Raw genomic sequence first — 23030 nt, 5'->3', positions numbered from 1 at the left:
ACGAGCGTGCCGTACCTCGACGGCGTCCTCGAGGAGATGGTACGGCTCGGGACGCCGGTGCCAGTGCTCGAGCGGCAGTGCGACCGCGACACGACGGTGCTGGGCCGCGCTGTGCCGAAGGGGACGACGATGCTGATGCTCGCGCAGGGGCCCAGCTTGACGTCGCCGGCGCTGCGGATTCCCGAAGCGGCGAGGAGTTCGTCGGCGAGGCCGTGCGGGGCCTGGGATCCCGAGGGCATGCAATTGTTTGCGCCGGAGCGGTGGCTGTCGACGGACGGCGCGGGGAACGTCGTATTCGATCCACTGGCCGGGCCGGTGCTGGGGTTCGGCGGCGGCGTTCGGGGGTGCTTCGGGCGGAAGTTGGCGTATCTGGAGATGAGGATCGTCTGTACTCTTGTAGCGTGGAACTTTGAGCTTTTGGACTGTGGCGAGGAGCTTTCTGGGTATGAGGCCATGGAGGAGATTACGTACAAGCCGACGAGTTGCTACATGAAGCCGAGGCGGTGGGAAGACGCTTGACGGTTTGGCCCCTTTTTATGATGGGTCGGCTCTTTTCCGAGCTCATCACTGTTCGCCGTACAAGTACCAAGTACGCCGTACTATCATTGCACATTATCACGTCGGATCCATAGCACCCGTCTGCTACAAAGCCCAAAGCCAGTGGCAGCTTTGCCTGAGCGCGGTGACCTGTGCAGCTTGATTCCCGACCGAAGCGAGTTCTGTAGTTTGTCGAGCCCACGTCAAGCGTAATCATAAAGACACGAAGGAAAAGAACAGTGGCTGGGCATTCATCTGAACTGTGAAGTGTGCGTCTTACACATACAACTACTCAGTGTGACAACACCCAGGAGGGACTGCTCAACCTTGTACAATCACAATCTGCCTCCCATTTCTTTCGGAATACTCTTGGTCATGATCACAAGATTTCGCATACAACACCGAGCCCTTCCATTGTCGTGTTCAATAACACAGCGCACCCAAGCTCCGCGACGGCTCCGCGGTCACAGTAATGACATGACATTCATATATGCGTCATGGGGTATCTACTCTTCCTCGGCCGGATCCATAAGCCAAGTGGATCGTTCATCATGCATCCAGGTCAACCAGAAGCTGTTGACCACCTGCCGCCCCAAACGCCGTGTCGCATGCTAAAAAAGGGCGAACCTCATGCCCAGAATCTCGCGCAACGCCTCCTGCAACATCGTACACGCACCTGCCTGCTTTTGCTTCTTTTCATCAAGTCGTAATCGCTGCCGCCTTTTCCGAATCGGGCGATTTGCGGCCCTCCACATCGGTCAGTCCCTTCTGCCGCAGAATGTTGTGCAGCTCGCCCATGCGCACCGGGCGCGTCAGGAACAGGTCCAGCCCGCTCGCAAATGCCTCTTTCCGCGCCTCTTCAGAACCCAGACCAGTGATGGCGATGATGGTCGTCGGAGCAAGTTTGTTGAGACGCTCGAATTGGCGAATTCGCCGCGTTGATTCGAGGCCGTCCATGACAGGCATATTGATGTCCATGAGAATACATGAAAACCTTCTGGGGTCCGCTGAGAAGGCCTCGAGTGCCTCAAGTCCGTTCATTGAAGTGCAGTGCTCTCGCCCCAGCCTCTTCATAAATGTGGATAGGATCTGGACATGTTAGTCTGAGTCTTCATCGAGACGGGACGTGACAACTCACCTTGAGGTTGATAATGTTATCGTCAACAATCAAAAAGTGTTTCTGGTCGGTGCTGGAGAAAGCTGCAGCTCCAATGGCATCGGCGCTCATCGCTTCTGTCTGGATCTCTTTGACTGTTTCGACCGCGTCTTGCGCTTGGCCCGCTTCCTTTGCAGCGACAGGCGCCTCGATAGGGACTGATTCGTTGGCATGAGTGGCTTGGCTGACACTGATACTGTTCGTAGGGGGTGTTCGCCGTTCGGGCAGAGCCAGGTTGAATTCGGAGTCGAGATCTAGGTTCCATAGCCGACAAGCCATCGAAGACACATTTGATTCGCCGGGGACTCCGTTGGGTTGTAGAGTGGCTGTGGTGCTACAAGTATTGTTGGACAGCGCAGTGTTCCGGGCATTCGAAACTGATGCCGCCGCAACGGCGTTGACGATCTTAAGCTGTTGCCACCGGGTCAACGCAGCCGCGACCGCCTTGCCAAACTTTCTCGGCGTGTTTCTGCAATCGATCAGCAAATGGCTTGAAAAGGGTGCTTCGGAGACCTACGGTTGATGAACAAACTCAAAAACGGCATTAGGGGCTGACGCTTTCAGCACAGAGTCGAACTTCATAGCGTTACCTGCGTTGTGACATATCACAACGCTAGGGACTGGATGCTGCTGGATAGAGCGGGCGTCGAGTTGGCTGAAGGCTGCCTCGCTGTAGATGATAACATCGGCATCGGAGGAAGCGGCGCCGGCGACGCTCTTCATGCCACCCAGTTGCATTCCGAACCACCTCAGTGGGAGGGATTCAATAGGAATATCCTTGCCATCAGTTGTGCTATTCGGCCCAACAGGCTTCTTGGTGAAACCAACAGCCGACACCTTGACGTCGTGCAGGATCTTGGAGTCAAATGCGAAACGGCTATCGACCTCCTTGGCAGACTTCTGCGTCGGCGAATGGGTGAGGGGAAGAGAGACGGTCACCGTGGTGCCCCTATTTACGCGACTCTTGACGCTGATAGAGCCCCCAAGAGAGCCCACAATCTGGCGAACGAGGCTGAGGCCCAGACCGGTTCCCGGCGCGAGGCGGTTTTCTTGGGAGAACGGAACAAAGAGCTTGGTGCGCAGGAACTCCTCGGTGATACCCTTGCCAGTGTCGGCGACGGTAACGACAACGTTGGCAGAGCCTTTTTGCGGCCCCTGAGCTGCGGCCTCTTGTCCAAGGGTGATCTTGATGTGGCCGTTCGATGTGTACTTCAGTGCGTTACCGAAAAGGTTCATAATGATACGACGAATCGCACCGGGTTGAGTGGAAAATGCCCACGAGCAACTAGGGTCAATATCGATGATGACATGGACGTCGCCGAGATTTGTTGGCAGGCTGTTCGAGCTGGCTCGGGTCTTGCTCAGGTCTGCAGAGTGGATAGTGTCGAGGCGTTCCTGGGCTGGGCTCATGGGGCCCTGCGCACCGTGTCTCGTGAGCTGTTCGGCAACCATGTGTTGGAAGCTGTGGCCGATGAAAACGCTCTCGATGACTTCCTCGGCGAGGGCATCAAGCTGAATCTCCGACACCAGGGTCATCATGCCGTTTTCGATACTTGTCTCTTCTTTGCTGTCGTGCGTCATGCCACGACGGCCCTTGTTTTGCCTCCGACGTGCTCTCGACGACCGCAGAAATGTGTTGATTTTGCTGTGCGCGAGCAACTGTATTGCAGTTAGGATCGAGAAACAGATCTAGCTCGCGAAGAACATTCTTACATGATCAATAGTATCCAGAAGCGTCTTGCCCGAAATCTCAATCGTATGGACAACATCGACTTGGAAGGCGTCCAGCTGTGTGTCGTGGAGCAACTCGGCAGCGGCGACGACGCCATGCAGCGGCGAACGCAGCTCGTGGCTCATGGAGCCGAGAATGTCTGTTTTGGCCTTGTCCGACACGGCAACATCGAGCCGCCGGATCTCCGCCATGGTGATCATGCCGAAGGCCCTGAGGTAGGGCAGATCCGCGTCCTTGGTAATCATGCGAGCCGAGTTCTTGCTCCAGACGAATCCGCCAGCGTGCCACCTGTCTTTGTAGGGGTCCCACAGGGGCACCATGGCGATGCTCCTCGCGGCGGGAAAGAGCCTCCCGATGGTTGAAGCTTCGTTTCTCCGTGCATACGGCGAGCCTCTAGACTTGCATTTCTTGATGTTGATCGGCTGAAAGCCATCTTCCGCGCCTCCGAATTCCTGAGTCACAGGGTCCGAGTCGTCGCCTGATGAATCTTCCGAGTACCAGGAACCAGCTTCGTCAAAGCTGAAGATCTTGCCGTTCGGATAGCGCCGCATGAGCTTCTTGAGAAACTTCTCTGTGAGCGTTTTCGGCGCGTTGGCATCCACTACATGAGAAGAAGGGGGCACCGGATGGTTGTATGACGTAGAACTGCCAAAAACGCGGCATGGCGTGTCCTGATTGCTGATTTGGCTTTGCCCCGATAAACTGTCATCGCTGCTCGAGGTGGGACCGTCAGAATCGAGCGACGTGTTGTGCGGGCTCATGGAGTTAACGAGTCCGCCAAACGAGCCGACACTTGCGTCAAGGAACATGGCTCCGTCGATATCAAGAGACTCACGGATGATATGTGCAGCCTTGGCGAAGATGCGATCGACCTCGACCTGGTGGGGATCAGCTGGCAATACGCTGGAAGCAGTCGTGCTCGTCGTTTCAATCGTGTCGGAAGAGCCTGAGCAGGATGCGGCGACGCCATCGTTGGTCACAGGACTGATGCTTGGGCGGATAGCTTCCTGCATTCCAGCAATCTCTTCGGACGCAGCGTCAGAGACCTCGACGAGGCCGTCATCGCCGACGACGATGCGGGGTGCCTCGGGCCCGTCCGGAGTGTAAGAAACCCCATTGGGCTCATAGGCTCGTGCTTCAGCAATGTGGTGGTCGGTCTCAGACCACCAATTGCCAGGCTCGTCTCGGCCCTGGATGAAGTTGCTCAGGCCGTGAACCATCCGCTCGCTGCGCACATATGTGTCGGTGACGCGTCTCGCCTCCATAAGGCCCATGATGGTCCGAGACAGATCACTCATGAATTCGACTTGCTCGTCGGTCAGGGCGTGGCGGGCTTCGGGGCCGAAGACGCAGAGAACGCCAATATTGATGCCTCTGGCGGAGCGGAGCGGCACACCAGCATAATATTTGTGACTGGGTGTGCCGCTAACGAAGGGTCGCTCGTGGAATCGCGGATCGACAGATAAATCAGGAATCAAAGTCACGGGGAGAGCATGTTCATTGTTGTCATTCTTGGGCCCCGTGTATACTTTTTCGCCCGCTCCCATGAGAACATGCTCGCAGATACCGTACGTTCGAGGGATGGCAGTGCCGCAAAGCCACAAGTGATCCTCAAAGTTGGGAGTGTTGGCGCGGAGGGGCAGGGTCGGCGTGGCTTCGGCGACAACGTACTGGCGGCGGCGGTCGAAGAGGGAGATGAGGCGCGAGAGCATCGAGCGATGCGCACAACTGGGCCAGGGCGGTCAGGTCGTATCGGAACTGGAGGAGAAGTGTCTCGCGCGGGACGGGGCGATGAGGTTCGTTCAGCACGGTTTTTGAGATGAGGAGGGAGTCGTATCTGTCGGCAGGTCATGTCAGTTCACGAATGTTCGTGCATGCATGCACACGGTCAAGGTTGGGGGAGGGGGAGAGGGGGGGGGAGAGAGGATGAATGATGCGACTGCCAGCAGTAGGACGATGGGCACGTACTTGAGAGTCTCCCACTCGCGGACGCCCTCGTTGACATCGGCCATATCTCCGGTCCCTAGAAGGTGGGGGATTGCGCAATGGTCTGCGAGGGCACGAGAACCGGTAGATGGTCAGGTCCGAAGTTTGTTGTAGGTCGACCGAGCCTCCTCGTCGTCGAAGGGGTTTCCGTGTCGTTCGTTTGGTGGCCCGGAGAGAGAGAGGCGCTCGGTGGAGGTTTGGAGCTTGGGTGGAGGAGGCCAAGAACGCAGAGACGCAGGACGAAAGCCTCGCGGGACGCTGAAGAGCGTGAATGGCAAGGGCAACGAGCGAGACAGGGCAGGGTCAGCCGAGTCGAACCCAGGGAGGCGAGCTACACGCGGCAGACGGCAAGTGGCAGTGGACAAGCGCAGCGAACCTCAGCTAAGGTCCCTTCCCATGTGAGGTCGGTAAGGGGGGATTTGGCCGTGTGGGCAGGGCAGGAGGAGGTTTGCTTCCGGGGTAAGTAGGTGGACAAGAGGGGGAAGGAAAGGGCCTGGCCAGACCCCTAGACCAGAATCGAGGCAAGTTCGACCCTAGTAACCAGCCTGGGGGGGGTGGCCTTGGTCGAGAGTGATCCAAAAAGCGAGAACAACGTCAACGTCAGCAGGCTGCCCCAGCTAAGGTGCCTGTGCGATGCGTTGCGTGCGATCCCTACGCTGCGATGCGGTACATCTAGCGATCGTCGATGGGGGCTCGTCCGTTGAGCATTCTCTGTAAACAAGTGCTCGATTCTTGCGGGAGCTGGCAGAGCAAGAAAGCGACAAACCAGAGCGAGTGTCCCTCGTCCACACAGAATGGCAAATGTTCAGATTTGCATGCATCAGCCACGCCCGAGGGCAGATTTCCATGTAGCCACACCCAGTCCTGCCTCTCCCCACCCCTGGTCGTGCGGTTTCGCCCCCTCTGGCGGCCGATCCCAGCACCTGAACCCGATGGCACTAAAAGGCACCAGGTGGGGGCGTGTCATTACCCAATCAGTGCCTGTCCTCTCCCGATCCAAGAAACTTTCCCTCCTCCCCCTGCCCTTGGCCCCTTGGCCCTGTGAAGATCGAGCACTGCGATTCTGTTGCATCGAGATTTGTCCTTCAACCCATCGAGATTCATCCTCCACTCTCCGTCATCCAGCATCTCCATCATCCATCAAAAGCCATGACGTCGGACCTGTCGCCGAGTTGTCTCTGCTGGTATGATTCGACCACAAGGTGCCAAAGATCGCGAGACGGCAAATCTACGGCCCCGGCCGCGATGGCCCCGAATCGTACGCGGCACCCGTAGCGGCCGCCGGCTGCGAGCTCGATGAGACCAACCAACAAAACGGGCCCTGCCCCCCCCGCCCGTTGACTCGGCTGTGGAAAAAGGAAAAGGGGGTCCGGGTTCTGGTAGAGGCAGGGACCAAATGCCTGGTTGCGCGGTGGCCCGCCCACATGCACCCCATTGCGGGACGATGCTGCACACTGCGAAGACTCACTCCAAAGGATTACTCATGAGGAGGGGGCATGTTCGCGATGGTGTCATCGCCCCATGATGAGTCTTTTGACTCTGGCTTCGGCAGAATCACCCAAAAAAAAAATCGGGATTCATCGTCATTTGCTTCACCACGTACCCGGAGCTCCGATACCTGTCAATTGAGTTGAGTCGCAAACGCCAAGAAAAAGGGGAAAGAAAAAGAGACGACGACGCTTCTTTTTGACGCAACCGTCTCACGACCCCAATGACCAACTCTGTCCCCGCCCAAACCTTCTCCGAAGTCCCGGATGGGATCCTGGACCTCCTCATCCTCCATCTGCCGTACTCTTTGAGTCTCGTACGCCGCCTCCAGTACACGGCTGCTTCTCCCACCGGCAAAACCCCCAGCGCTCACATCGTCGTGGCCTCTGATAGTCCGCCAGCAGAGCCCACACGTCACGATGCCGCCTTCGATGCCACCGCTCGCCATTTCACGGTCTCCTACTTCGACCCGTCCCGCGGCCCTGAAACCCAGGCTTGGATCTACTCGACGCTCGAAGACGCCCACGCCCGTGACTCATCCGTCGTCCTGACCCAGGACGAGAGGGCGCACTGCGAGAAGCAGATCCTCGCCGTTGTGTCCGAGATCAAGCATATCGCTCGCGAGTACGATGCAGTGGAGCCCCTCGCCTTCCCTCGCCAGGTCATAGTCGGCACCCTCCACCATGCCGTACGCGCCGTCATGCGCAAGCACGACGTTTCCCTGACCCATCGCCACGACTATCAGAAGATCATATTTCCGTTCGATAAGCTGCCCTCGGCTGATGCAGCGCTGCCAGCGGGCCTGAGCTTCGAGACCACAACGCTGGAGGATTGTCACATCGTCAAGTCGCGGACGGACATTCCGCGCAAAGTGTAAGGCTGCCCACCTGACGATCCATCAAAATGGACATACGGGCACCAGCTGATAGTCGCCAGGACGACCTTGTCCACGTTACCGAGCATAACCATCAAGCAAGCAGACGGGACGCCCGTCGCATGGGCATTCCTAGGCATGTTCACTCTCGAGGCCAAGAATCCTCAGCCGCCAGGGTATCCCGCTAACAGACGACGACAGGCCCTGACGGCTCCATGTGCAGTCTCCACTGCGAAGAGCAACACCGACGCAAAGGCTTGGCTCGCGCCGTGGCCGCCAAGGTCATCCGCGAGAGGACACGCTTCTTCGGTAGCGAACCGTGGTCCTCATCCGAGGTTGCGCCAACGAACGTGAGCAGCCACGCCATGTGCAAAAGTCTCAACGGAGAGATCAAGTGGGATGTTAGCTGGTGAGTTCTCTTTTTCGTTCCAATTGCGTACTTCGCTGACACTTCCAGGACGCTTCTTGGGATAGAGGAGAATAGTTCATAAATGATTAATGCCGCCAGTCGCTGGACGGCTAAATATTCGACAGCGGCGTACGTGCCGGGACAGTGGAATCAGAAATTGTTCCGTACGAATTTAGATTGCTGCGATACTGCCGTCTTACTCTGTGACGCAGAAGTTGGATACTCTCGCAAGGGGGTCATTGAGAAGCCAAAAGGACCCATCACGTTCACCAGATGCACCATTCACGGTAGACACGCTCGCAGGTGAAGTTTCCCTGCAGTTTGTGATCAGTGGACCGCCTGGTAAGATATCCCTCGTCCGGATACAGCATCAGACCAAGTTCAGGTTGGAACTTGAAGAGGTTTTGAAATGCCGTCCAGCAGAATGATACAATTGTCCCCAACACCCTTATGTTGCCATCGAAGCACAGCCCTCTCAGCCCTACGACCTCCGAGTGGGCGGGTCAGCCTCGGTGTGATCCCACCGACCGACCCCTCCAGGAGATCTCGATACGCCCAGGCTCTCGCGCCTCGACCTATCACGTCCGACCGGCCAAGTCGCCAGCTGGTCATAGGACGTCAAGACCACTGCTGATGCCATCATCGCCATGGCATGAGTTACTGCCAGGGCATTTTGTGCACGACTCTTTTCCCCTCGCAGGATGTGGGTGCCTGGTGGAGAAGACTGAAGTCATTCTGTTGGAGACTGCGCTGGAGACGCAGGAGGTTGTTCTCCGAGGGTGAACATGTCGCACGGGTGATGTCACTTTTTCTGGGTCTTGCGATGCTTTGTATATATGTTGATCGTGTGCTGTTGCGCATGTGTTTCTTCTGCCCGCATTGGACTATACTCACAAGATCTGATTAAATCGACAAGATTTGCATAACGAGCCCAACAAGAGACCACCAGAAACGAGGCTGAGATTCAAAAATGGCACCTTCTCACGGACAAAAGGTGAGCCCGCTCGTCCAAGATGCCAGATGTACGAGACAAGACTGACAGCGCACGAGGTCGATCTCGGCAAGGACGCTCCCGTGACCCAAGAGTCCACAGGCGCCGTCCCCTCGGGCTCCCTCGCCAACGAGTCGGCCAAGAAGGGCGGCGACTTTGCCGAGAACAGCGGCGTCCAGGCAGGCTCAACCGCCGGCTCCAAATCGTCCGGTACAGACGCCAACAACGGCAACAGCAAAAGCAGCAACAGCAATGATGCGTCTTCCGGTACCAAGGGCTCGTCTGGCGCTGGCGCCGGCGGCAATGGAGATTCAAAATCCTCCGGCGCCCAGGGCGGCACGGCGCCGTCGTACGTCGAGAACCAGTACATCCGCGACGGCAGCGGCCCGCACGGCAAGAACCTGCAGGAGGGCATCGACTACGCGAACACCAAGGACGGCCTGAAGGCGGCGCTCGAGGCGGAGCCGGGCTCGGCGAATGACCCTGCGCGGGCGGCGGAGCAGCAGTTTTTGCAGTCGCAGACGAGGGCGGGGCGCGATGCTGGGCCGAAGGAGTTTGAGGTCGGGAGCAAGACTACGTTTGACAATCTGGAGGAGAAGCAGGCTTGAGGGTGGGCTTGACTTCAGAGTTGCGGAATGATGTATGAAAGAATGTATGAGTGTTGGCACTCTCGTTTCGTGAGACCTGCCATGGGGTACCTGGGTATGGCTGCTCATGTCGACGATTCTTGTTGAGTGCAAATGCAAGCAATATGAATGGCGCATGCCGTATCACATTATTGCCTGGTCCGACATTGGTAAAAGGCGACGTTGGCCAAATAGGAACATGGCGTTTGTATTCGGCCGCGAAGACCTCCGGCGCAGAGACGCCGGTTTCGTCAACTCGCCCGACGGCCGAATTCGTGATATCCAGTCCTCACATTCTATCAACTTAGATGCAACATCTAGCGACGTAGCTATTAGATCTATAGGGCCTGGTTCGATCTCGGCATGGTTCCTCCGGAATTTTCACGGGGTAGGCAACCGAAGAAATATCAGCCCGAGCAGTGATTTTGAAAGTCGTCATGTTTTCTCGACTGATTTAATTGCCTGTTCCTACCATAATTCAAGCACAAACATGCAGTTAACAACGGTAGTATAAACCTACCGTACTCACAAAATCAGAGAGTCGACTCAACAGGGACTTTCTTGTTTACTTCTTGGAGGTGCTTTTTGCACAACAGCGCTGACATGTGTGATGAGATGTCCAACCAGATACTCAAACCACGAATATGAGAACCACCTGACGCCTGGGCATGATGTGAACCAGTCAGATACTACTCCAAATCCAAAAAGCAAAATAGTGAATTAAGCTTGCCGAAATATGCATTTAGTCTAATCAAGTTGCTATGGCCTGTGCTCAGCCGTCTGAGACGGAACGGTGAATGTCATCGATGACGTAGCTCATATCCGCGATACAGCCACGACATCAACAGCCTCTAAAACCCACCCGTCAACACTTCACATCCCAAGAACACACAGACTCCAGAATCGCATTTATCCATGTTGCCTAGGTTGCCGGCAATATCTCTTGCTAGACGCGTCACAAGGACATGCACCCTCGCGCGCACCGCTCGCCCGCCCCAGTGCCAACCTCTCCACACCACAGCCATGAGCTGGATGGACTCGTGGTCGCGCCCCTCCAAGTCGCAAGCGACGCCGGCGCCCTTCTACCTCCTCCCGCACGGCGACGCGACCCCCTACTGCCGCACCTGCGGCCGCGTCATCTCGAGCCGCAAATCCGCCGCGGCCGCCACCAAGAAGCCCGACGCCAGGAAGACCGATGCCCCCAAGTACTGCTCCTCTCGCTGTCGCGGCCACAAGCCCGGCCGTCTCGACCGCGAGATCGAGGCCGCCTTTGTACGCTTCCTGCAGCGCGACGAGGCGCTCGCCGAGACCGGCGCGCCGCGAAAGGCGACCAAGGGCGACGCGCGTCTGCTCGGTGCCGTGCGATGCCGTCGAGAACCGCGTCTTCGGCAACAGGGCGGATCCCGAAAGGTCTTTGCGAGAGACCGGCGTCGAGGGTCATTCGAGAGGGACGCGATGAGAGACGAGGACGAGGGCATCGACATGCGGCAGCTGCGCGTCGGCGACGAGAGTGATTCCTGGCGAGGCCATCATTGACGAGATGCTCGGCCTCGCCAGGACCAAGTCTGCCGAGGTGGACCCCAGCGTGCAGGCCAGTCTATCTGTGAGGAGCGGCACGCGCGTGAGGCCGCCGCAGACCAGGTCGCAAGTCAACGGCAGCGTGGGCGGGGAGAAGGGCAAGGCGGAGAGGGTGGAGGAGACGGAGGAGATGCGGGAGAAGAGAAATGAAGGCCAGAAGCGCGCCCACGAGAGGGAGCTCGTGAGGTGCGCGGCGCGCAGGGGTGTTGTGTTCGGGTTTGCTGTCGATGGCCAGGAGGAGAGGAGGAAGTGCGAGGCTATCATGCAGGGCAAGGTCGTCGAGCCGAGCTTTGCAAAGGGCGACTGGGCAGTTCGATGGCGTGAAGAGTAGGGTCATCGAGCATCATCTGCCGTCCGCTCTGATGGAAATAGATGCACTGAGTCTCGAGAGCCATTTGACAATAAGAAAAAAAAATATTGCAGCGTTTGACCTACGTGGGACCTGTGTCTGTGTGGGAGAGTACCTTTTTGTTGTGTTCACGCTGTCCATGGCACGAAATGGACGAAACCCGCCAACTCGCTTGTGGCGATCCCTCTGCGAGATTGCCAACCAGCTGTTTCCCTCGTATGTTATGGCCTGGCCCTTGCTGTTCTGACGAAACGAAAAAGAACCGAGACTGGAGACTGCGTCTTTCTTGACCACAGCGTCACTGGAGGACTTTGGCTCGTTGGGGGTACGGCATTGGGCCAAGCTTACTGAGGAAATGGTGCTATGTAGGAGCTGATAATTATCCTTACTTTTACCTCGGTGGCCGGTAACTAGAACCATCATGCAAGTGCTTCTGGATTCCCCTTAGCCATAACATGGTGACCAAGATCGGCCCTCATCACAAATCCGAATGGTCAATCCGAAAGTGATACGCATACCATAATCCGTCTTACCCGTTAAGCCCTTGGGTCTCTTCGCATGAGGCCTCGGCCTTCGCCTTATCACCACCGGACATGACTGCCTCTTCGGGGTGATAGCGAGTCGGGCCTCGCAGTAAGCAACCTGCTGGAGCAAAGAAGGCGGCCCGTTGTGGTTGAACATTCTGCCGCCGTCGCCAAACCCCCCCCAGAAACTCCACGATTCCAGGATCCCACCCTGCAGGTTTCTCCGCATTCCGTAATTGCCGATGCATGGCGGCGTGCCTTTCCCCTCAGCCTTTAGCGGCTTGTGGGGGGGAATCGGGGCTCACCATCGGCCCGCCGTTCATCTTCATAGCACTCTTTTGCGTCCATGACTGAACAATGGCGAACCACATGTGGTATGGACCTTGCCGCTCGTAATTGCCGGCCCACACGCTACCCAAACGATCGCCGAGCGTAACCCCATGATGCCAGGAACTGGGGAAACAGTCAAGGTGACTGCTTGACATCGCCAGATTGACGCTGCGTCCGACACCCGAAGTCTGGATCTCGGCCATTGTTACCCCCCTTCTTGGATATTGCCCCCCTTTCACAGAGAGTCACGGTACAAAAGGAGGCGTTCGTCATCGACGACATATCATGGGGTTTCTGACATGGCCTTAGATTCCTGTCTCTTGCCAAACTCCCTCTCCGAAATGAAGTCTCTCCATCTCCCCGCCGCCATGTTGCTGGTGCCGGCGGCCCAGTTCGTCATGGGCGCTTGTGCCAGCAGATGCAGTGCCCTCGTCGACTCGCTGGACCTCGAGGACACCACTGTCTGGTTCTCCAGTCACGTCGCTGCCGGCACGAACCTTACGTTCCCGGGGAACCATCCGACCTGTACCCGCGCCAGCCAGGTTGTTGACGTTGACATCTGCCGTGTCTCCATGCTCACGACCACTGGACCGACGAGTAACACGAGCATCGAGGTCTGGTTGCCAGCCAACTGGACTGGTCGCTTCCTGAGCACCGGCAATGGTGGCACGGGCGGATGTATCCAGTATGAGGACATCAACTACGCCGTGTCGCGGGGCTTCGCCGCCGTCGGCACGAACAACGGCCACAACGGCACCATTGGCGAACCCTTCCTCAACAACCCGGGCGTCATTGAGGATTTCGCCTACCGGGCCCTCCATCTGGGTGTCGTTCTCGGCAAGCAGGTCACCAAGGCATTCTACGCAAGGCGCACACGAAATCGTACTATCTCGGCTGCTCGACTGGTGGTCGTCAGGGCTTCAAGGAGGCACAGGACTTCCCCGAAGACTTTGACGGCATCGTTGCCGGTGCCCCCGCTTTCGCGTTCACAAACCTCACGTCGTGGAGCGGCAGCTTCTTCACCAAAACTGGGCCGCCAGGCTCCCCCACGTTCCTGACGACCGAGCAGTGGAATGCCGTGTGGCAGAATATCCTGGTGCAATGCGACGGCCTCGACGGCCAGGTTGACGGCATTCTCGAGGATCCGGACCTCTGCCAGTACCGGCCCGAGGCCCTTATCTGCGGCGCCAACACGACGGGCACCTGCCTCACGGGCACCCAAGCGCAGACGGTGCGCGCCGTCTTCTCGGACCTGCACGGCATCGACGGCTCCCTCGTCTATCCGCGCATGCAGCCGAGCCCGCAGCTGGGCCTGCTCCTCGGCGGCCGGCCCTTCCCCTACACGAACGACTGGTTCCGCAACGTCGTCTACAACGACAGCAACTGGGACGCGGCGACGCTGGGGCCGGCCGATTACGCCGCGGCCGCCAAGCAGAACCCCTTCAACATCGCCACGTGGGAGGGCGACCTGTCGGGCGTGCGCGACCGCGGCGCCCGCATCCTGCACTACCACGGCCTCCAGGACCCCATCATCTCGAGCGACAACTCGGCGCGCTACTACAACCACGTCTCGCGCACCATGGGCCTCACGTCGGCCGCGCTCGACGAGTTTTACCGCTACTTCCGCATCTCGGGCCTGAACCACTGCGCCGGCGGGCCGGGCGCCACATTCATCGGCAACAGGGCCGTGGCCGTTGCTGGGGACGAGCCAGAGCGCAACGTGCTGTCGGCCATTGTGCGGTGGGTCGAGGAGGACATTGCGCCCGACCACATCCTTGGCACGGCGTACATCAACGGGACCAAGACTGCGGGCGTGAATTTTGAGAGGAAGCACTGCAAGTACCCAGCGCGGAACGTGTACCGATCTGGGGATCCCAAGCTGGCGGACAGCTGGGCGTGTGTTTGAGGTGCATGGGGCGGCGTTGATTTGGCTTTTGTATATTCCACGGAGACAAGGATTCCGTGATTTTACGTGCTTTGCATGGTTTCCAATTGCTTACTCTCAAAGTCCATGAATGGAGGCGTTGTCAGAGGAGCATGGGCAGAAACGAGTCCATCTCCTGGAAAGGGAGGTTCATGTCATATGAGAAGCCGGACCCAGTTGTGACGCAACGCCTGGTGCCTACTGTGTCGACGTCTGGCCAACATGGCCGTCCTACCTGCATCCATCTTGTGCTGTCGATTATTCACCGTAGGTATATGAAAGTCGCCCTGTTGATGAGGGAGAGCAATTGCCTAGCCCTTCTCGCAAAGCACAAGGTACTTTAGCGGACTGAAGTCTCTCGACGTTGCAATTCTGCCCAAGCCTTCGAAGTCGTCCGGCACGCTCGATGATCTTCTTGGCCGAACCTTCAACTGCTGTTCGGGGTCTAACCTTTGACTACTGTTCAAGACCCCCTATGACTTCATTGTACCCACTGGTTGACTCGGTTCCTCGGAGATGTGTTCAGAAGAGAGGCGGCAATTCAGACAGTGGAGCGCCATCTCATTGTCAAGGATTTTTGCGCCGGCACTGTTCGTCGTCCAGGTTGACGTCAAAATACGATGAACGAATTCAAATCCGTCAATAGCGCTGTTAATTGTCCGTTCTAGTTGAAGACCTGCCCTTCCAGGCACCTGCCTAGCTCAGTCGCGTGAGACCAGCGCTCATGTAGGCCGATGCCGCAGCTTGCTTTCACCTTCCCCCAAAGAAGACAATCATGACGTTGAGGTTGTGTCTCACGTTGTTGCCTGTACCCTTCGGGAGTGGCTGTGTGCTGAAGAAACGTCGGTGCTGTGCCGTAACCAGAGCCCACAGCTAGATGCTCCTCGACCTGTGGCCGGTCCCTTTGGTGGTCCGGGCTGCGTTTGAGGAGTCTCGGAGCATTTCGATTCAGGATTGACTCAAGATCATGCCCTCCTGTCCCGACCCGACCTTCCCGAAGCTGGTGAAGGCTCCCGGTGCTACTACCCTAGAATACTCACGCCCCTATTGACCAGTCCTCAACAGCGATGTCCATCGACTCGACAAATGATGCAGGCCACCAGCATGTGAATTGTCCATACGAGTGAGGCTGGAGCGGAGCAGCAGCTTCACACCCGACTCGGAAGCTAGACTATGTCAGGCCACACCAGTTGAGGGACGCAGGGGTCCCCGACCAGAGGACCAGGTTAGCTCAGATGACAGTCTAGGCGCCCTAGAACGAATGCAACGTCGTAAAGCTAGAGCGCATTCTTCGCCCTTGTGTTCCGCTCATCCATCACATCACGCTCGTTTTGCTGTCTTCTTCAATCCACGTTGCGCCCCAATCGACACCACGACGCCTACCGCGATACAGGACGAACGACGAACGGGCGACCAGTGTCCCTGCAGATCCCACGACGAGTGGAAGGGCGCTTGGGGGCCAAGGCCCCTTGCGATTTCGTCTTCAGCAGCATCCTCCCCATCATGTCTTCACACGCCACAGCCCTCTCTTCCTCATCAAAGCCTGAAGGCCAGGTGGCGGTCGCGCGAGCCAAGTACACCCGCCGCCGGGCCCGCGGATGGGAAACGACCAAGCTCTTCCTGCGGTCCCTCTCGCTGACGCTCTTCCTCGGCATCTTCATCACAAACATGACCTACCTCCCCATTGGCAACACAAGTTCGGCGCTCGACGAGATCTGGCCGTGGATGACCATAGCGGCGGCGGGGCCGGCGCTGCTCTGGGACGTCGCTGACCTCCTGACGCTCTGGGTGCGACGGGGCCGCGCCATCGCGCCCAAGGCGCAGATTGGCATCGAGCTCGTGCTCACGCTGGGGGCGGGCGTCGGGGTCGGGCCTCGTCGGGTGGCAGCTCACCATGACGGCGGCCGGGTTCTCGTCGGCGGACCCGGGGGCGCGCGCCGAGGGCGTCCTCGGCACGCTCTTCACGTTCATGATGCTGCTGCTGGGGGCGCGCTCGTGCTCTTTTCCGCGCGTGCGTCGACCGCCGGCGGAGCTGCGCACGCGGCGCCCGCCGCATCATGTACATCGAGGCGCTGGGCCAGGCCGTCTTCGTCGTGGCCAAGCCCAACGTCGGCTTTGGGCGGCTGGCCGTGGGCGGCGGACGCGACCGCAGCGCGACGGCCGACAGCACGAAGCAGACGGCGGCGTCGGTGACGTCGGGCACGGCGAGGGACACGGACAGCTTCGCCGGCACGGAGGCGCAGACGGACGTGACGTCCATGACGACGCTCGTGCCGGGCCCCAGCCAGGCGGCGAGCATCACGGCGCGACAGAGACCGCTCATGAGGCCGCCGCCCGAGGGGTACGAGCCGGACGAGGCCGAGATGGAGAGGCGGCGGCGGGGCGATGCGCAGCCGCAGTTCATGGTGGCCGAGGTCGTGGACATGAAGTTCTCGTCCAACGTTGTCGTGAACCCCAAGGAGGGCAAATTCCTCGTCGAATCGTCACGGTCCCCCGGCGTTGCGGGCGAGTCATCACGGTCACAGTTGAGGTCGGCGCCGATGGGCGAGACGAGAGCGGACAGGCCGCGGTCTTGGGGCTGATGTAGTAGTGCCTTTGCTCACAAGCAGTTGACTAGAATATGATTTGTTCATCCATCTGCTCTCGACACATATCTGACTGACAGTTCTCATGGTAGTACATGATACCGTGACTGGCTGCTGCTTTCATCATCGCAATGACCATTCCCAAGTCTTCATTTGAACAGGGCATGCATCAGGAACTTCAGGGAAGATGATCTACCCTCATCGTAATTACGCGGACTTCGAATCGTGTGGAGGCTCCCAGGAAGGGCGACCAACTGCCGAACCCTCCTTTAAAGTTTCTTGCTTCCCTCGACATGCCTTTCTTGAGGCCACCACCTGGAACTAAGGTACCTTAGGTATACATGTCCCTGGTATACATGTCCCTGGTATACATGTTCCTGGTATACATGTCCCTGGTATACATGTTCCTGGTATACATGTCCCTGGTATACATGTCCCTGGTATACATGTTCCTGGTATACATGTTCCTGGCATACATGTTCCTGGCATACATGTCCCTGGTATACATATTCCTGGCATACATGTCCCTGCTATAGCAGGAGGCCACCAAAGAGGGTTCATGAAAAATCAATGAAACCTCCTGAGGGAGCAAACTCCAGGAGACAGACGATCGAGACCAGACGGGCTCGGGACATCCGGATGCGCAGAGCATTCGGCGCCAGCAAAGTCAAATGTTGATGCCTAAAATGTTCCAGCCGCCGTCGGTGATGCATGACATTCACCGTTCGTGACCCCCGGAATCGGCTTGTGGCGCAGCAGGTCTTTGCTAGGTACCCAGGTACCTACCTACCTTGGAAAAAGGTAACTAGGTACCACGAGGGAGACCTACCCTGGCTACCTCCTGTCCCTCCCTATGGCCTCGCTTGTTCGGGCCCTTCAGGGGTTGACCCCTAATAATCCACTGAAGCCGCCCCGGCCCCTGTCCACCTACGCCTTTCCCTCGTCCCTTGCCTCTCTCCCTCTGGCCCACCTGTGCTCGACTCCTTCCACCACGAGCCCACCTGTCAGCCTCGTGAAGGCCGCCTCCCGCCTCCCGCATACCCCCCCCCCCCAAAGTAGCAAGGGAGCAGGCCGGGCGAGAGTACCTGAACACGCTACCAACCCAACAGCGCATACACCACACCTCTGTGTGCCCCCCTGCCATCACTGCCAGGCCGCTGGTCCCGAAACACACCACGTCAGCCTTGCCAACCTCACCTCCACCTCCACCCTCTCCGGCCGAGCATCGTGAACCCCTCGGCCACCGACAGCAATTCGACGACGCCCAGCCTGCGTATGGCCTGCGCCATCTCACCCTGACGGCCACCGCCGCATGGCCAGCGCTCGCTCACCTAGGAGTTGAAATCGAGACCCGCGCATCCTCTTCACCGTCGGACGACATGCCATTTCAGACTTGGCGGACAAGCAATTCAGAGCGGCCCAACAAGACGACGACACGATGGACCTGATACCACTGCGGAATCGGTCCAACACCACCACGGACACGACACCGCTCGATCCCGCCAGCATCTCCATCACCACACCCGAAGATACCCGCGGCGGCGCCTTCTACACGGCCGTCCCCCACCACCGCAGCACCCACCGCACAGCCTTCGTGCTGCGCGTCACCTCCATCATCCTCTCCGTCATGGCCATCTCCGTCATCTGCTACTCCTTCACCCACGACGACATTGAGCCCGACGTCAACGCCGCCTTTGGCGCCCCGACCGCCATTGTCGCCCTCGTCTGGTCGTCCCTCGACATCGTCCTGCGCATCGTCCGCGACCACGGCCTCTGGTGGCGCAACGCCGACCGCGACCGCCGCGACCGCCGCTTCAGCTTCGGCCACCCGGGCCTGCACGTCACCGTCCACCTCGCCATCTGGCTCGGCAGCGCCGTGCTGAGCATCTTCCTGTGGCAGAGCTACGTCAACCAGCGCACGCCCTGGCCCGACTGGTACGACCCGGACGTGTTCACGCCCGGCTACGACTACTTCAGCTCGTCCAGGCGCACCATGACCGTCGCCGTGCTCCACGCCCTGCTGCCGTGCGTTCTTCCGCCCCCTTGACACCCTCGTGTCGCTGCGTGCTAACAGTACCCACTGTCCAGGATCGTGCACTTTGTCCTCTTCGTCTTCGCCTGCATCGCCGCCGACGACAAGAAGAGGCACCACGTCGACGTCGTCTTCGTGCCGAGGGAGGACCTGCGAGAGTTTGAAAAGGTCCCGCCGGCGACGCTGTTCGAGGTCGTCCGCCGGAAGAGGCTGCCTATCGCCTACTATGCGAATCACTCGGTGCGGTACGAGCCCGGCGCCGACGGCACCGTGCAGATGCTGCGGGACTATAGCAGTCGGCAGCTGTCATGACGGGGGACTGGATGTTCTTGGTTGGCGTTTTTCTTTTCTTTACGGACACTTGGTACTATATACTGCCAGCATGCTACTTCGCCTCATGACACTTGCAGAGGTGAATCTGAGGCGCAACTCGAGGTGGCCCTTTATGTCCTTTCCATAGGACAGAATGTTAATACTATATGCCCCATGTCGTCTTGGGCCACATCACACGGTATCGCTGTCGCCTCATCCACCAGGACTCGATATCAAACAGACAGGGCACTCCATCCCCACACCACAGGTCATGTGACCGTGACGTCAGGCTTATTTCGAACTGTCAACATTGGCTGGGCATGCATTTACCCCCCCTCCGGAGCGGTGAGACCACTGTCTACAAACGCAAGAAGGGTCTCATCGTGCGATAGCGGGAGAGAAAAAAAAAAGCGAGGCCTACGTGACCATCGTTGCCGACATCCCAAGGCGTCGCCCTGGCTGGCATGGCACTGCACCGCCTCGCGTTGGCCGACAAAATCGCCTCTGCCATCGCCTCTGGCGCCCAAACTGCTGTTCTGACTGACATGTACCTTATCGGCGGCCCTATCATATCGCTTATCAGGACCAAATTTTCAAAAATCCAACCCGGCTGCCCCACCATGCCCACCACTCCCTCACACTTCCAAGGACCCCCCACCTTTTCCTTTGCCAGCCCGAAATCATTCTTGAGGTGCTTCTTCGCACCGCCCTAGACCTGACGTCTACCTCCTGTCCAACATCCCCCGACACGCCCTTTTCTTGTTTCCATCATTCGGGCATTCCTTGGAGGCTTCATTTTCCTTTGCTACATCAAACGCAAGGGAACTTCGACGGCCTTGACCAACGCAGCGCACAGTCTCGACGACCGCGCGCATAATTTTCTGATACCCCTCCTACTTCTCCTCCTGCCCCGCCATCCCACCCAAAACCCCGCCTGCAACGACAACACACACATCACCACACAGCACAACCCGTCATCATGGCCCCCTCCGCGTCCAAGGAGAAGCGTCTCGCGAAGAAGGCTGCCGAGGGCAAGCTCGACAAGAAGACGGCCGCCAAGCGTGTCGGCTCCAAGAACGCCAGCACCGCCGCCTCCTCCGTCAACGGCGACGAGCCCGAGCTCGACGCCCACGGCAAGCCCATCCAGGCTGATGGCCCCGCCACCGGTGCCGACAAGGCCGACGAGGTGAAGCGTCTCGCCGACCAGATGGACAAGCACGGCATCTCCGACCGTGTCACCACCGGTGTCCTGGCCTCGACCCAGACCTCCAAGGACGTCAAGATCACCTCCACCTCCCTCGTCTTCCACGGCCGCCAGCTCATCCAGGACAGCACCATGGAGCTGTCCTACGGCCGCCGCTACGGTCTCCTCGGCGAGAACGGCTGCGGAAAGTCCACCCTCCTCAAGGCCATCGCCGCCCGCGAGTTCCCCATCCCCGAGCACATTGACATTTACCTGCTGAACGAGGGTGCCCCGCCCACCGACCTGGGTGCCCTCGAGTGGGTCGTCACCGAGGCCGAGCGCGAGATGGAGCGTCTCGACAAGCTCGCCGAGCAGATCCTCGAGGACGAGGGTCCCGAGAGCATTGTCCTCATGGACGTCTACGATGTACGCATGCCCTGCCTCTCATTTCCTTCCGAGACATGTTCGTGAGACTGACCCGCCCTGCAGCACATGGAGTCCATGGACCCCTCCACCTTCGCCACCCGTGCCTCCCTCATTCTGACCGGTCTCGGCTTCAACAAGCAGACCATCAACAAGAAGACCAAGGACATGTCCGGTGGCTGGAGGATGCGTGTCGCGCTGGCCAAGGCGCTGTTCGTCAAGCCGTCGCTGCTGCTGCTCGACGACCCCACGGCCCATTTGGATCTCGAGGCCTGTGTGTGGCTCGAGGAGTACATGAAGAAGTGGGAGCGCACCCTCGTGCTCGTCTCCCACTCGGAGGATTTCCTCAACGGTGTCTGCACCAACATGATTGACATGCGCGACAAGAAGCTCATCTACTACGGTGGTAACTACGACTCGTACGCCAAGACGAGGGCCGAGTTGGAGACGAACCAGATGAAGGCCTACCACAAGCAGCAGGACGAGATTGTTCACATCAAGAAGTTCATCGCCTCGGCCGGTACCTACGCCAACTTGGTCAGACAGGCCAAGTCGCGCCAGAAGATTCTCGACAAGATGGAGGCCGACGGCTTCATCCAGCCCGTGCACCAGGACCGCGTCTTCACCTTCCGCTTCGCCGACGTTGACAAGCTGCCGCCCCCCGTCCTGTCCTTTGACAACGTCACCTTTTCCTACTCTGGTGACGCCAAGGACGACCTGTACCGCAACATTGACCTCGGTTTCGACATGGACTCCCGAACCGCCCTCGTCGGCCCCAACGGTGTCGGCAAGTCGACCCTGCTGCGTCTCATGACGGGCAAGCTCTCGTCCACCAACGGCTCCGTCACGCGCCACACCCACCTCAAGCTCGGCCTCTACTCGCAGCACTCGGCCGAGCAGCTCGACATGACCAAGTCGGCCCTCGACTTTGTGCGCGACAAGTACTCGGAGAAGTCCCAGGACTACCAGTACTGGCGCCAGCAGCTCGGCCGCTACGGCCTGACGGGCGAGTCCCAGACCTCGCTCATCGGCACCCTGTCCGACGGCCAGAAGAGCCGTATCGTCTTCGCCCTGCTCGCCATTGAGAGCCCCAACATGCTGCTGCTCGACGAGCCCACCAACGGTCTCGACATTCCCACCATTGACTCGCTGGCCGACGCCATCAACGCCTTCAGCGGCGGTGTCGTCGTCGTGTCGCACGACTTCCGGTATGCTTCCTTGGCCCCTTCCTTCTTTTCTGGCCCAACGTTTGCTAACACGTCTCACAGTCTCCTCGACAAGATTGCCAAGCAGATTCTGGTGTGCGAGAACAAGACCATCAAGCCTTGGGACGGCACGATAGGCGAGTACAAGAACTACCTGCGCAAGAAGATGATCTCGGCCGGTGCCGTCTAAGCGGTGAGAGAGTGCGAGCGCGTTTTGTTGCAGACAAAACGATGAAGAGACGAGAAGCCTCCAAGAAGAGAGACGACGAGCAAAGAACGATCACGACCGGAATGCGAAAGAAGGGGGAAAAAAAGTTTTCCCGAAAAAAAGCGCTCATCTGGTCGAGGCTCACGACGGCGCGCGGACGAGGCTGGCACCGAGACTGGTGGTACCCCCGCGCGCGCGCGGCGGGAGAGGCTGCCCGGAGAGGAGTCAGGGCATCCTGAAGGCTTTGGGAGGGAGAGGTTTCGGCATGAGGATAGATAGAATGCATGCATGTTTTCGATTTGACCAGTTTTGTCTTGGCCGAATGGGTCTTGTGCGAACACCGCCCTGCCTCCGTCTTGGCTTGTGGTCTCAGTGCATGCGAGGCTCTATGTGTGCATGCTGTCAGGGCGCTTGTGTCTCTTGTCGCTGTGAGGCGCCAGCATGTATGAGAAGCGCAACATGTGACATGCGTGACACGAGAGGACACCGTGAAGCCGAACCTTCCCCGTGTATCCCTGAGATGGGCGGGGCGGAGTCCTGCCTGGGAAGAGCCGGGCTTACCTGTGAATCCACCCACC

The 23030-nt window shown here is 58.7% G+C and overlaps 11 protein-coding genes across 11 annotated transcripts in view; 10 read left to right on the top strand and 1 right to left on the bottom strand.

Moving 5' to 3' along the window:
* Positions 1–36: 36 nt before the first annotated feature.
* VDBG_09482 (cytochrome P450) lies at positions 37–519 on the top strand (the record flags this gene model as incomplete). The annotated part of the gene is made up of 1 exon (XM_003000241.1): positions 37–519. One exon carries the CDS (start codon positions 37–39, stop codon positions 517–519), a length of 483 nt encoding a protein of 160 aa, XP_003000287.1.
* A 717-nt stretch (positions 520–1236) lies between these two features.
* Positions 1237–5137, bottom strand: VDBG_09481 (histidine kinase; the record flags this gene model as incomplete). Its single annotated transcript, XM_003000240.1, has 5 exons — positions 1237–1605; positions 1676–2150; positions 2211–2593; positions 2651–3352; positions 3407–5137. The coding sequence occupies 5 exons, from the start codon at positions 5135–5137 to the stop codon at positions 1237–1239; spliced, it is 3660 nt and encodes a 1219-aa protein (XP_003000286.1).
* A 333-nt stretch (positions 5138–5470) lies between these two features.
* VDBG_09480 (predicted protein) lies at positions 5471–6115 on the top strand (the record flags this gene model as incomplete). Its single annotated transcript, XM_003000239.1, has 2 exons — positions 5471–5870; positions 5949–6115. 2 exons carry the CDS (start codon positions 5471–5473, stop codon positions 6113–6115), a joined length of 567 nt encoding a protein of 188 aa, XP_003000285.1.
* Positions 6116–7122: 1007 nt separating this feature from the next.
* VDBG_09479 (acetyltransferase) lies at positions 7123–8264 on the top strand (the record flags this gene model as incomplete). Its single annotated transcript, XM_003000238.1, has 3 exons — positions 7123–7772; positions 7997–8182; positions 8231–8264. The coding sequence occupies 3 exons, from the start codon at positions 7123–7125 to the stop codon at positions 8262–8264; spliced, it is 870 nt and encodes a 289-aa protein (XP_003000284.1).
* Positions 8265–9152: 888 nt separating this feature from the next.
* VDBG_09478 (conserved hypothetical protein) lies at positions 9153–9781 on the top strand (the record flags this gene model as incomplete). The annotated part of the gene is made up of 2 exons (XM_003000237.1): positions 9153–9176; positions 9203–9781. 2 exons carry the CDS (start codon positions 9153–9155, stop codon positions 9779–9781), a joined length of 603 nt encoding a protein of 200 aa, XP_003000283.1.
* Positions 9782–10822: 1041 nt separating this feature from the next.
* On the top strand, positions 10823–11708 carry VDBG_09477 (conserved hypothetical protein; the record flags this gene model as incomplete). The annotated part of the gene is made up of 2 exons (XM_003000236.1): positions 10823–11235; positions 11291–11708. The coding sequence occupies 2 exons, from the start codon at positions 10823–10825 to the stop codon at positions 11706–11708; spliced, it is 831 nt and encodes a 276-aa protein (XP_003000282.1).
* Positions 11709–12948: 1240 nt separating this feature from the next.
* On the top strand, positions 12949–14486 carry VDBG_09476 (feruloyl esterase B; the record flags this gene model as incomplete). Its single annotated transcript, XM_003000235.1, has 2 exons — positions 12949–13425; positions 13497–14486. 2 exons carry the CDS (start codon positions 12949–12951, stop codon positions 14484–14486), a joined length of 1467 nt encoding a protein of 488 aa, XP_003000281.1.
* A 1521-nt stretch (positions 14487–16007) lies between these two features.
* On the top strand, positions 16008–17086 carry VDBG_09475 (predicted protein; the record flags this gene model as incomplete). Its single annotated transcript, XM_003000234.1, has 2 exons — positions 16008–16412; positions 16574–17086. 2 exons carry the CDS (start codon positions 16008–16010, stop codon positions 17084–17086), a joined length of 918 nt encoding a protein of 305 aa, XP_003000280.1.
* Positions 17087–18527: 1441 nt separating this feature from the next.
* Positions 18528–19433, top strand: VDBG_09474 (predicted protein; the record flags this gene model as incomplete). Its single annotated transcript, XM_003000233.1, has 2 exons — positions 18528–19114; positions 19178–19433. The coding sequence occupies 2 exons, from the start codon at positions 18528–18530 to the stop codon at positions 19431–19433; spliced, it is 843 nt and encodes a 280-aa protein (XP_003000279.1).
* A 979-nt stretch (positions 19434–20412) lies between these two features.
* Positions 20413–22434, top strand: VDBG_09473 (ATP-binding cassette sub-family F member 2; the record flags this gene model as incomplete). Its single annotated transcript, XM_003000232.1, has 3 exons — positions 20413–21042; positions 21106–22247; positions 22308–22434. The coding sequence occupies 3 exons, from the start codon at positions 20413–20415 to the stop codon at positions 22432–22434; spliced, it is 1899 nt and encodes a 632-aa protein (XP_003000278.1).
* A 459-nt stretch (positions 22435–22893) lies between these two features.
* VDBG_09472 (predicted protein) overlaps positions 22894–23030 on the top strand; it is a gene marked incomplete at both ends in the record, with an annotated part of 1850 nt that continues 1713 nt past the window's right edge. Inside the window, one exon of the mRNA XM_003000231.1 lies at positions 22894–22913. Coding sequence (XP_003000277.1) covers positions 22894–22913 — 20 coding nt within the window. The remainder of the gene's footprint in view (positions 22914–23030) is intronic.

The sequence above is a fragment of the Verticillium alfalfae genome, genomic scaffold (assembly GCF_000150825.1).
Source record: "Verticillium alfalfae VaMs.102 supercont1.15 genomic scaffold, whole genome shotgun sequence".
NCBI classification, from domain to species: Eukaryota; Fungi; Ascomycota; class Sordariomycetes; order Glomerellales; family Plectosphaerellaceae; genus Verticillium; species Verticillium alfalfae.
This window is presented reverse-complemented; position numbering and strand designations above follow the sequence as displayed.